At 44.0% G+C, this 12936-nt stretch overlaps 1 protein-coding gene and 1 non-coding gene across 2 annotated transcripts in view; both read right to left on the bottom strand.

Annotated features, from left to right (window-relative positions):
* The window catches only part of HYDIN (HYDIN axonemal central pair apparatus protein), a 432285-nt gene that overhangs the window by 49941 nt on the left and 369408 nt on the right, over window positions 1-12936 (bottom strand). Inside the window, 7 exon segments of the mRNA XM_060000506.1 lie at window positions 43-232; window positions 345-496; window positions 2400-2635; window positions 3352-3556; window positions 10192-10309; window positions 11931-12169; window positions 12687-12855. Coding sequence (XP_059856489.1) covers window positions 43-232; window positions 345-496; window positions 2400-2635; window positions 3352-3556; window positions 10192-10309; window positions 11931-12169; window positions 12687-12855 — 1309 coding nt within the window.
* LOC132417408 (small nucleolar RNA SNORA70) lies at window positions 9722-9856 on the bottom strand. The gene has a single exon (XR_009517842.1). It is a non-coding gene; the product is annotated as a small nucleolar RNA SNORA70 (small nucleolar RNA).

Genomic DNA, 12936 nt, shown 5'->3' with positions numbered 1-12936 from the left:
TGATTCTCCCTTTTCACCCCATGCTTCGCCCTCCAGCAGTACCTTGGCAGGGATGGTGCCACTGTTCTTGAGGACAAGAGGCAGCGTCTCTGAATGACCAAGCAGAAGCCTCTTAAAGAGGAGCAAGGGGTTTCCATACTGGTTGTAGAGAATCGGCCGCACAACGGTCACTCGAGGGAGGTTCCCCTCTCCAACAATATCAAACGTGAGGCTTTGATTCTTGGCCAGGTTGCTGCAGGGAACAGAAAGATCAAGGCCTGTCAGCCTAGCACGGCAGGAATGACATTGCACAGAGAGTGTGGCCTGCTGCCCTGCTGGAGGAGGGGGAGCTGGGGAGCTGGTACCTGGGCAAGCCGTCCAAGGTGGCCTCAAAGATACACTGGTAGGTCTGCATGGTCTGTGGGGTGAAGAACACCGTGGCAAAGGCATGTGAGCGGCTGGCAACACACATCTTGTTGGGTTCCACTTCAAAGATGTCAGTGATGCGGGCAAAGATCTGGATGGGGGCGGGGAGGAAGCAGGGATCGGGGTGTGTGCCACTTTGCATTTGCACAAGGCTTGCTGCTCGCCTCTACAAGCCCTGCTGTGACATCTCCCTCCTCTAAGCTCTGCAGTAGGCATGTCCCACTGCTTGCACAGTCATGATTCTGGAAGGAGCGGCCTGGGTGCTCAGGGACCCGCCCCTGAGCAATAATCGGCCAGACCTGTGATCTTGGACTCAAACAGATGAACTAAACCATATCTCAGATAGTCAGATCCCCTGGCCACTCCACCACCCCCCACACACAAATAAATTAAGATGCCAGAGACCCCTGGTGGTTGCTGACGTGGGGCTGAGCTGGAAGCCAGACTAGAGAAAGGAGCAATGGAGACGCCATGTGTGAGAGACACGTGGCTCCTGGCAGATGGGGAGCCACGGCTGGTCTTCTGAAAGCTGGATTTCGGGTGACAGTTCCAGTCCCACAGACCTCTGGCTACACGCTGTGTTCTGCCCTGCGTGTGAGGTCTCGGATTCACTGAAGCAAACCTTGCTATGCTGGGGCCATCTTGAGTGGGTCTCTGCTCCTTCTAACTCCAAGAGCTTTGGCTTCTGCAGCACTTTCTCTGCTCCTGTCTTAGGCCAGTGTTTGGGGAAGACGGTAGGGACTGTAGGGACCCCTGGAACGGCCTCAAAAGGATTTTTTATTCTCACGGGAGGCAGGTGGGATTCAAGACTGACTATTCCTTCTTGTGCTTAAGCTGAGAGCATAAGGTTTCTTTCCTCTTTCCAAGGAATAATCTGCAAATTAAGGAGGAAGATGACAACATGATGCCTGCAAATCCCTGTTAAAAACCGACCTTTGTTTAGAAATCAGGCTTGCTCACTTTTTATGTTTTTAGAACAGAATAGGGAGAAAGCTGCCCTTTCCTGTCCCCAAAAGGTCAGAAAGTGATAACAGTCTCTCAAGCCGTCTCTCAACTGTCTGCGGTGACAGTCTCCCGGAAATGCACACTACTTTTGGCTCTAGACTAGACCAGCCCTCTCGGCCATCTCCCTACCGCCATCAGCCATGAGAACAAGACCAACTCTGGGGCACAAGGGCCACCTGGGCCGAGATTCTACCTTCGGGCAGAGAACTGATGTGGCTGAGCTGACACTAGGCAGTGTTTGCAGTACATCGACTGGAAATTACGGGTGAGTGAAACCCACTGACTTAGCCCTCTCTTTTGGTACCCTGAATTTTCTGTTCCACTGCGAGGGAAAAGGGTCTCAGTATGGTCTGACTTAGATAGGGAAGGCAGTTTTGGTCTGGAAGACCCTGAGATGGACACTTATTATTTACCTTGCATGTAGATGAAGCTTGGCTTTAAACCAAGCCTTATATCCCTAGGCTCTGGGACCTAGGGGAAGAATTCAGCATTTCTGAGCCTCAATTTCCCCAACTATAAAATGGGGATAATAATACAAAATCTGATACTACAAACTTCTGAGGATGAAATGAGATAATAAATGAAGATCACTTAGCACAGTGCTCGACATACAGCAGGAGGTCAATAAATGCTCACCATTTCACCTTACACTTCTAGTCTGACACCCCCCAAATCTCCCTCGCCACCAACATGCCACCTGAGCAGGCTTCATGACCCGATCTTTGGCTCTCCCCACAGTGCTTTGTCCCGTAGACACGTGAGTGTCTGATGGAGGAGTGCACTGCTCTGTCGCGTGAACCAGTTTATCAGAGAGGTACCCAGAGGAGACGCCCACTGGGATAAACATATGCCCCCTCATATAAATTCCAGGGGGCCTGAGAGCCAGATAATCCCCATTCACAATACAGGCTCCAGAGCAGGGGTTTCCAAGAGCTCTTGCCCTGGCTTTATGCCAACCATGGTGGGCCGGGGCCACTGGGGCTACTCACCTTGTTGGAGACGGGCTTAAGCACAATGTTCACGTCACAGGCGATCTTTCCCATGTTGCAGATCTTGAACCGAGCCTTGGCCTGATGGCCCACCAGGACATTGCAGAAGATGAACTTGTTCTCGTCCTCCACAAACAGTCCCCCGCTCTCTATGGTCTGCAGGATGCTGTACAGGTTGGCGCTGCTACAGATTCGGTGCTCCTCAAATATCAAGGCGGTGTTGTCGGTCACGAAAGCTGGGGAGTGGAGGGAAGGCTGTGAGATGAAGGCTGAGAGCTCGATTCCTGCTCTCTGCAATTCCTAATTTGGAGGTTTAGACTCCAGCAAAGGACAATCACAGAGGGGAATTCACACAAGAAGGTGTGAGGGATGGGACAAATTCTGTCTTCTCTTCCTCTTTTGGTCTGCTTTTGCTGGTCTCAACCACCTTTTCTTCCCAATGGTAAGGAGGATAAGATCCGGGGTGAGCTGAGGAAGGGAGGAGGCATTTGGCCCACTTTGGTGAGAGGCTGCAGGGGACCTACAGCCAGAGCAAGAGGAGCTGTCTCCGTGCTTCATCTGAGCTCTTTCTGGGTTAAAGTTGTAATACACTCAGTCATTGACCACTGTTCTCTGTGCATATGTTACAGGGAGTGGCCTGGCCATGAGCAGGATTCAGTGTTTCTGGGTTCTGTGCCATATCCCATTGTACCATCATTCCCAGGTAACAATATCCATCTGAGAATCCCAGACCAAACTCAGGAAGACCAGGAGTTTAAAGCTGCACATCCCCTTCTAGGTGTGCATGCCCTGTAAGTCTATAAGGAAAAATATGGCTGAAGACACCACAGGAAGATCTAAGGTCCCAAAGGAAGAAGCCCAGCCACGTCTATTAGGCATCTGCAAGGGAGGGGGTTCTTACAGAGGAAGGAAGGTCTTTTAAGGGGTGCTGTCCCATCTGAGTGCCCAGTACCTGGCTGACAGGCTTCGGCCAACAGGCTGTAAGGAATGCCAGTGGGCTGGTCTCTTGGGTCTCGGTCAGAGATATCAATCGCTAGAGATTCCTCACATCTTCCCACAGGGTCAGCCACACAGTCAACGGTCACGACCTGCATTCCTCCGGAAGAGATGGAGCCAAACCCAGGGTACACGGTGAACATGCCGAGGGTGCAGCGAGCCTGCAGGAAGGGTGGGAGGGGCAGGAGGGGCAGAGGCAGAGTGGGTGGCACAGTCTGAGCCCTTCCACCAGAGTCATGAGATGGTGTCAAGAGGGACTGGATGTGGGGGGGGGGGGTTGGGGGGCTCTCGCCACAGGCTCTCTCTGGGCCCAGCTCTTCTCCTGGAGGCAGGGAGAGTCTGGGGGGGCTCCAGGGACAGGCTTTCTCGGCACTTCTTTCTATGCACATTCCTTCTGAACAGTCATGGTTAAGTGGGGGTCTAAGGGAACAGACACATTCTACATAGTACAACACTTACCCAGATGGGAAACAGGGGTTAGGATTATGGACTTTTGAGTCAGATGCTCCTGGGTTTGAATCGCAGCCCTGCTGCGTATTAACTGTTTGACCTTGGACAAGTGACTTCTCTGAGTCTTAGTTTATCAGTAAAATGAAGCTAAACACTTTACCCTGAGAGCACCGGAGGCTTCAATAAAAGAATGTGTATGAAGCAATTAGCAAAGCATCTGTGCTCAAAACATGGGGTGTTATCATATACTTCTCTGGTTCTTAGGAGCTTCCTTCCTTTCTTATTTTTTTGCCCTCAGGCTTATTGAGATATAATTGACATATAACATTGTATAAGTTTAAGGTGTATGACATGATGATTTGATACCTGTATATATTACAAAATGATTACGTCAATGACTTTTAACAGCTACCAGGAACAGCAGGATTTCATTCCTCCATCTTTCTGGAGCCCCTCCCTCCATACACACCTTAATTGTAGTGTTCAGCATGTTGCTTGTCAATTGCTTATTTACCCTCTGCTTTTTATAAGTGTTTAAAATATTTCCTCTACATCCTTTTAGAACCACATCAGACAATGTTATAACTTTTTCTTTGATAGACGTAATTTAGAAAATTCAAGAGGAGAAGGAAAGTCTATTGAATTTACCCACATAATTGCTTGCCATGTTTTTTCTTCCTTCTTGATGCTCCATGATTCCTTCTTTTATTGTTTACTTTTTGTTTAGAGAACTTCCTTTAGCCATTCTTTTAGGAGAGATCTGCTGGTGACAAATTTAGTTTTCCTTCATCTGAGAAGATTTTGATTTTCCATTCATTTCTGAGGGATATCTTTGCTGGATATAAGATTCCGGGTTCACAGTGATTTGCTTTCCACACTTGCAAAATGTTGTGCCATTTCCTTTTGGCCCCTCTGGTGTTTGGTAAGAAACCTGCTGTCATTTAAATAGTTTCCCCCCATATGTAAGTATGTAAGGAGTCAGTCCTCCCTCATTGCTTTCAAGATTTTTTGTCTTTAGTTTTTAGAACTTTGACTATGATGTGTGTTGGTGTGGATTTCTTTGGGTTTGTCCTGTTAGAGATTTTCCCAGATTCTTGTATTTGTAGGTTTAAATATTTGCCAAATGTGGGAAGCTTTTAGCCATTTTTTTCCTTGAGTACTTTTTCAGCCCTACCTACTTCTTTTTCTTTTCTTTTCTCTCCTTTTTATTTATTTATTTGTTTTTTTGGTGTCATGATCTTTATTTATTTGTGGATTTATGTTATTAGTTATGTTTTAGGACAAACATGAATTTCCATTCTTTGAAAACAAAACAGTTTTGTAGAGGTTTATTCTGAATTATTTTACACAAAATAAAAATAAGGAAATATTTTTGTACGTTCACATGATAGGACATTTCATAGGAATCAAAATTATATTTATGAAAGGTTTTAATGACTTAGGAAAATGCTTATGAGAAAGGTAGGTGAAAAAATAGTATAAAGTTATTAATATATTACCTCAATTGTGCACATATGCCAAATATTATCAGTAACTAACTCAGGGTGATGGGATTAGGCATTGTTTATGCTTCTTTCTATCAATATTTTACTTTTCAACTAGAGTAAGAAAAGACTATTTTCCTTTTATAACAACACTAAAAAAACACTCAATGAATGAAATAGATAATCAACAAGGACACACTACATAGCACAGGGAACTCCACTTAATACTCTCCAATAACCTACATGGGAAAAGAATCCGAAAAAGAACAGACACACATGTAGGTACAACCAAATCACCTTGCTGCACACCGAAACCAACACAACACTGCAAATCAACCATACTCCAATATTAAACAAAACAAAACGAAACACTAAATGAGAGATTCACAAGGAAAAGCCTCCATCTATGGTTGCTTTCCATTTATCCAAAGAGATGAGATGGAGAAGGCAACGTACCAGGTTTATTCAGGCTGATCAGTCCCACCAAAGGGAAGAGAGGCAGCATGCTCAACTCTCCCCACATATGCCTTCCTAGTTTGGCTCCTAACCCTTCTCCAAAAAATCTCACTCCTTCTTTCTCTCCTTTCAATATCCCCTACCCTGACCACCCCCCCACCACAAATTCCATCAGACTTTTCCCCAGGGTAGAATGAGCTAGTCCACCATTGCTCGATGACCAGTTATCATTTTTCTTCATTTGCATATGCTTTTAAAATAGCGTATTATACATCCTCTGTATTATATATACATATATCCTATAAGGACATTATAATATCGTTAAACTAAGTGGAGACTCTGTAACAGAGTTTGGGCTGAATCCTCTGCTCCATTTGCTTGAATGCCAACTGTGTTCTTTCCTTACTTTACTGGTGAAGTAGTAGCTGGAATGTAAACAGCCATCCACGAGCACCTCCTCCTTACCCTACCTGTGTCTATACAGGGACTTTCTGACCTTATTCTCTCAAATGCACTAATGTAGTATATTTCTAATAACATAGCATACAAATTTTTACATTATTATAGCTCTACAAACACTGTAACCCAATAAAGGTTATTTCTTGAACTATTAAGCAACTTAAGTAGTGTAATTACTAATACATTTCCCTCTTTAATACAGTACACTTTCTTTCTGAAGGTAAGAGTGGAGAAGTAGAGGAAGGAAGGAAGAAAAGAAGAAAGAGGAACCATGGAGAGCGTCCCAAAGTTGTAACTAATTTGGGAAAGTAGCATAAAATAAAGCCTCTCCAAAGTGACATAAAAAATAGAATGCTTCTATTCTCTTTGTGTCACTCATCACCCAGTAGTCCTGGGAGGCCCTGAACTGCAGGGTAGGAACCCCTGCTTGAAGCAAAATAAGAAAGAGTATTGCTACACCTTCTGATCAATTTTAATTAGTGCTGTTCATCATATATTTTTAGCTTTTTGAACACATGGTTATTACATTAAACCATGTGACTTCTTTAGTCAATGAATTGTGAGCAGAAGTAAAGGGCGTCACTTTCAAGAGGTAATTTTAAGAGACAATGTGTAATTTATCACACTGTCCCCTTCTGTCTGCCATGGCAACCCAAAAGCCTGGGTCTGAGTGTAAGGGCAACCCAGCGCAGTGTCCTCCTTCCTCCCCCATAGACATTAGTGAGAAATACTGAATAGAATTTTGTTGTTTAAAGCTATTGATAACTTTTAGGGTTGCCTGTTACCATGAGAATAGCAGACCCTGACTGATACTAATGCCGGTTTAAGTTAATAGCAAATGCTGGCTTGCTCCGCAGCCCTACCTATTTCCTACCTCTTTCTGGAACTCTGATGACAGGGTTGTTAGATTTTTTGTTATAGTTCCACAGGTCCCTGAGGGTCTGTTCACTCTTTTCCCATTAGACTAAACAGACTTTCAGTAGACTCAAAACAGTCTATTTTCTCTTTTTCTTTATATTGGGCATCCTAAGACACCTAAGATTGGACATCTCTTGTAAAGATGTCAACATCCTAATCCCTGGAACCTGTGAATATATTACCTTACATGGCAAAGGGACTTTGTTGATATGATTGAATTAAGAACCTTGAGATGGGGATAGTATCCTGTACTATCCTCGGCCCAATGTAATCACAAGAGTCCTTAGAAATGGAAGAAGCAGACATAAGAGAGTTAAAGGGAGATGTGACTATGGAAGAGGCTGGAGTAATGTGATATGAGAAGGACCCGATCCACCATTGTTGGTTTTGCAGATGGAGGAAGGGAATCATGAACCAAGGAATGCAGGTATCCTCTAGAACATGGAAAAGGGAAGAAAGTGGATTCTCTCCTAAAGTCTCTAGAAAAGAATGCAGGTATCTTGCCAATACCTTGACTTTAACCTAGTGAGACCTGTATCAGACTTCTGACCTACAGAACAATTTAAACAAGGGAAACAATTTGTATTGCTTTCAGCCACTAAGTTTCAGGTGATGTGTTATGGGAGCAATAGGAAACAGACACAGGAACTTCTATTTTTCTGGTTTCAAGTTCACTGAGTCTTTCTTTTGTTTCCTCCATTCTGTTGTTGAATCCATCCACTGAGTTATTTTTTTTTGTTTGTTTTTTTTGTAGTACGCGGGCCTCTCACTCTTGTGGCCTCTCCCGTTGCGGAGCACAGGCTCCGGACGCGCAGGCTCAGCGGCCATGGCTCACGGGCCCAGCCGCTCCGAGGCATGTGGGATCTTCCCGGACCGGGGCACGAACTCGTGTCCCCTGCATCGGCAGGTGGACTCTTAACCACTGCGCCACCAGGGAAGCCCTATCCACTGAGTTTTAAATTTTGGTGATTCATTTTTTTCAATTCCAAAATTTCCATTTGGTTCTTCTTTATATTTTCTCTTTCTTTGCTGAGACTTAGTATATTTTTTTCTTCCAAGCATATTTGTAATGGCTTTTTGAAACATTATGCTGGTTGCTTTAACATCTTTGTCAGATAATTCTAACATCCTGGGCATCTCGGTGTCAGCATCTATTGCTTATCTATTTTCACTTAGTTTGAGATCTTCCAGGTTCTTGGTATGCTGAGTGATTTTCAGTTGAAACCTGGATATTTTGGGTATTATATCATGAGACTCTGGATCTTATTTAACTTCTGTTTGAGCTGGCTTTCTCTGACACCACTCTGGCAGGGGAGGGGGGTAACACTGCCTTGTTACTGCCAGGTGGGGACAGTAGTCCAGATTCTCCACTCGGACTTCTTAGGGTGGGAGTTCCAGTTCCCCACTAGTCTTTGACTAATATTTCCCTTGTGGGGAGGGGTAAGAGTGTCTCATTACTGTTCTGCTGATTCCATGGGTTAGGAGGTCCCCTGGGGGGGATGAGAAGGATGTCTCATTACCACTGGGTTGGAGTGGAAGTCAAGGCTCCCCATGTGGTGTTGCCATTGACAATGGTGGAGGTGATGGTGGGTAATGAATGTTTGGCTCCCTACTGAGTGTTCTTGGACATCACTTTGGCAGGGGGTCAGGGCACCTCATTATAGCCTGGATTGAGTGAGAAGTCTCGGCTCCCCACTGGCCTGTGCTTGAAATATGTGGGGTAGGACCACAGATTTCTCTGTCATGTTTGACTGTAATATTACAGTTCTTATCTGAAAGTTTTCTGTCTTGCTAGGCTACCTTTTCCTGGTCCTTTGGCTAGTGGGAGAAGGCTTTTGTTGGGGCCTTTTTTGGTCCGTGCTTGTTGATGTTTCTGGATTGCTGGCTCCCTCAGCACCCGATCTAGGGTATACGAAGCAAAAAGAAATCAGGGAACTCATCACTGTGATGTCTATTGGGTCCCAAGGACCCTAGCTGGTGTGATTTTTTCTCTCCATTTTTCAGTCTTCTGTGTTTGTTTTATACATAATGTCCATGGTTTTTAGTTGTACTTAGTTGGAAGACTAGGGGAAAAGATGTCTACTTCATCTTACCAGATGTAAAAGTCTTCAAATTTCCTTTTATTTTATTTTTTTGACAGGGAAAAGAAAGTAGAGTTTATTGGTGGGCATGGGTAGGGAGGGGGCGGCTCCAAGGCTCTTATGAGTGCAGGGCCCGCCATTTGTCCAGGGGGCCACGATTAGGGATGTACTTGACCCCACAGCCAACTGGAATGAGCCACTTTTCTGCCACCATGTTTTCAAATTCATCTGCATTAAACTTAGTAAATCCCCACTTCTTGGAGATGTGGATCTTCTGGCGGCCAGGGAACTTGAACGTGGCCCTGCGGAGGGCCTCAATCACATGCTCCTTGTTCTGCAGCTTGGTGCGGATGGACATTATGACCTTGCCAATGTGGACCCTGGTCACTGTGCCCTGGGGCTTTCCAGAGGCACCACGCATACCTGTCTGGAGCCTAGATTGGGGACAGCATGCCAGTCATTAATGTCCACTGGAAAGGGCTGTCTCCAAGGTCCCTTAGGGCAACCCGTACAGGCAACAGGCCGCATACACTACCGAGGAGGCTGCTGTTTGCAGCCATTGCGCACAGGGCCCCCATGGGGAAAAGAGCACAGTCGGCTTAACTGGCTGCAATCTCCTTTTATTTAAGCCAATCTGAATGGGCTTCTATTTCATATCAACAAATGATTCTTGATTGAAATACTTATGAAGGGTAGAAACTAATTTTAAAGCAATGAGGAGCCAGTGAAGGTTTTAAAGCAAAAGAGGATATCCAAATTAAAAGCCATAACTCCTTATTTCAAGAGGAAAATGATATTTCATTATAACTATTTAATATTCCTGCCATAGTAGGAATATTCAAAATTCAAATCCCACTATCCTAGGGAGGTATTTGTTGCTAGAACTAGTTGGCAGGTTTCTGTTGCTAGAACACAGGGGTTTCTGGGAAAAAGGAAAAGGGTGCTCACCTGGTTTGTGGCGTTTACGTCTTTCGGAACAGAGTCAGAGAACTTGGTTGCCTTAGAAGGTCCAGTCCTGTAGAGGCTCTCTCTTTCCCGGGATCTTGCATGTCTAACACGGCTGACGCTGCTTAAAGAAGCAAGAGCATACCCTCAGGTTAGGGTGGTCATTAAATACCACCTGCCTGTCTGCTTGCAAGGTCCCTTCTCCTTGGAATGGAGGAAAGGGCCTTTCCTTGCCCAAGAGGGCATCGGGGAGCATAGCCGGCTTATTCATCATCAGCCAAACTCATTGAACAGTTGTGAAAGAAGTAGGCAGAAATTATACTTATTAACTATGATTCATAAGGACATTGAAGTTTACTGCAAGTAAATAATAATTTTAAACGTTTACTTGAGTTCACTGGAAAGTTGTGTGTGGAAATTATTTGTAGACCTCAAATCTTTTATCACTTAAAAAGTGCAATGGCAAATAGATTAAATTCTGTCCCTCTTCTTCACATTTAGAGTCACGGTGTTTTTAAGACTTAGTGTAAACAATAGCACAAACACAGGTTTTGGTAGGTGTTCACTTCACTCGAAACTAGTTTACCCAATAATTGGTTTTTTAGAGGCCAGTTCACCTAAAATATTCAAATGTATTTGAGGTACAATTTTAAACTTTTGAGAGTTTTATATATTTGAGAATTCACTTGCTTAATGACCAGAACAACTGGAGTTTGAGTGCTTTGCATGAATTTGTGTATGCTAAGATGAAAAATAAATTAAAATTAAAACCAATTTAAAGCAAAACAAAATTATAATACCTATAAATAAACATTATTAAATTATAAAATAAGTAATAAAAAATTAGGTTGAAATTAGATTTGGAAGAAAGAGACTTTAGACAGTTTAATTAAAAATGTCTTAATATGTTCAAACTTTGCCAAAATGGAAGAGGAGAGCGACAAAAATATAAAACAATTACAAACAATGTAAAACTGTATGTCTGATTTAAAACAATTAATTAGGAAGTCAATCTTAAATTACTAATTATTTAGAAAGTCAATTCATTTGAAAGTCAAGACAAAGTACCTGGGAACTGGTAAAAACAATCCCTAATTTGTCAAAAAGGAATATGACAAATAAAAGCCAAAAGCACTCAGAAAGGTAAATGGTTTTGATTAATTGATTGACAGCCACCTTTTGAAGAATACAGAGTTTTGCTGTTGGAACAATTACTAAGTTAGCTGTTGTGATAAAGTGTCTTCATGGGGAGAAGGTAAAAACAGTCCCGGGAAAGAAGGCCCTCACCAGGCTTTCTCTAGTCCAAATTTCCAGGGTACCCTTTGCCATCCCCCATGATGAAGCACAGCTATGATTCCTTTTGATTTAGCTTGCTGTTATAAATCCTACAGAATGACAGATAGGACAATGACTTACTGGTAAGTAATGTAGCACACTAGGAGCACCAGGACAACAGACACAATCCCATGCAGAAGATTTTACATTTGTTCAATTAAAATGTATCATATATTGGACAGCAGTTGGAAAGCATGTGAAGTTTGGAGTCAGACATGTGGGTTCAGAACTGAGATCCACTGATGATTTCTTCCATAATCTTGGAGGAGTCACTTCTAAACCTTAGTAACCTTACCCACAAAAGGGGATTGGGGGTGAATTTAGATTAACTATATGAAAGCTCATTGTAAAATATGAAGTACTGATTAACCAGGGAACGGTGTGAGTTAAGAAACTACTTGTCTTACATTTTCTTCTGATGGAGGGCGCTCTCCCCTGTCAGCCTATAGAGGGTGTATTTGAAATCGATCACACCTCGATTTTCTATGGTGAAGGAGGAGCTTTTGCGCGTGCCACAGATCAAAGCCCCGAAGTTGATGATGGAGGAGGGGATGATGCTGTATCTGGAGAACACGGCATTCACAGAGATCTTAATTGGGATGCTGGAAATGACTTTACCTCCTTCTGAGATACTGGGCTCAATAATCTAGAAAGGGAAAAAGGATTGGGAAGATGTCAGCCACCAGCATAACTCCAGAATTTCCATGACTGTCCACTTCATTCCGTATTTTCTTCATTGACATGAAGCCAAGTTCTCTGTATCATTCTCTTCATATTATTGCATCATCAATACGAGTAAATGCTAACATAAAACTTAACGTGTACCAGCCGTGGGTCAAAATGCACCACGTGTGCCTCCCATTTTCACTTCCCTTCTCTTCACTTTGACTTGAAACTCAGTTTCCCTATCTCTGGTCTTGTCTCTTCCGAAGACCAGGGGTCACATTTCTGCTCTGGGGTTGTCAATTTCTGATGACTCTGCATACCTCCCACCCGACCTACCCGTGCCTATAGTTCCCTAAGCCCTGGTGTATCCTCTCTGGTTGCCACCAGGCCAGCACTCCCTTTCCCCCCCGGAGCATGGGTTAGACTGCGTACGCTTCCTTTAGGCGTGAGTCCCACGAGCCTGCCACCGTGTGAGTCCTCCCTTTGAGCTCGCTTACCTGACAGCGCAGAACTGGCTGGTGCTCCATCTTCACTTCCTTTTTTGCACGGAAGAGCACCTGGACATTTGTGGGTTTTTCCACTGCGGTCAGTGAGCCCTTCTTGGGTTGGACTGAGATCATGGAACTTATATTGGTTGCTGAAATCCCTAAGGAGTCCACAGAAAAGCTGAGAGGCAAGAATAAAAAGTCAGTTTTAGTCATTATCTAGGGAACCCAAGACACTAGAGATGAGACTCTAGACGGTTAA

This window comes from Delphinus delphis, chromosome 20 (genome assembly GCF_949987515.2).
Source record: "Delphinus delphis chromosome 20, mDelDel1.2, whole genome shotgun sequence".
Taxonomy (NCBI): Eukaryota; Metazoa; Chordata; class Mammalia; order Artiodactyla; family Delphinidae; genus Delphinus; species Delphinus delphis.
The sequence above is the reverse complement of the archived record's forward strand: the minus strand, read 5'-3'. Positions and strand labels throughout refer to the sequence as shown.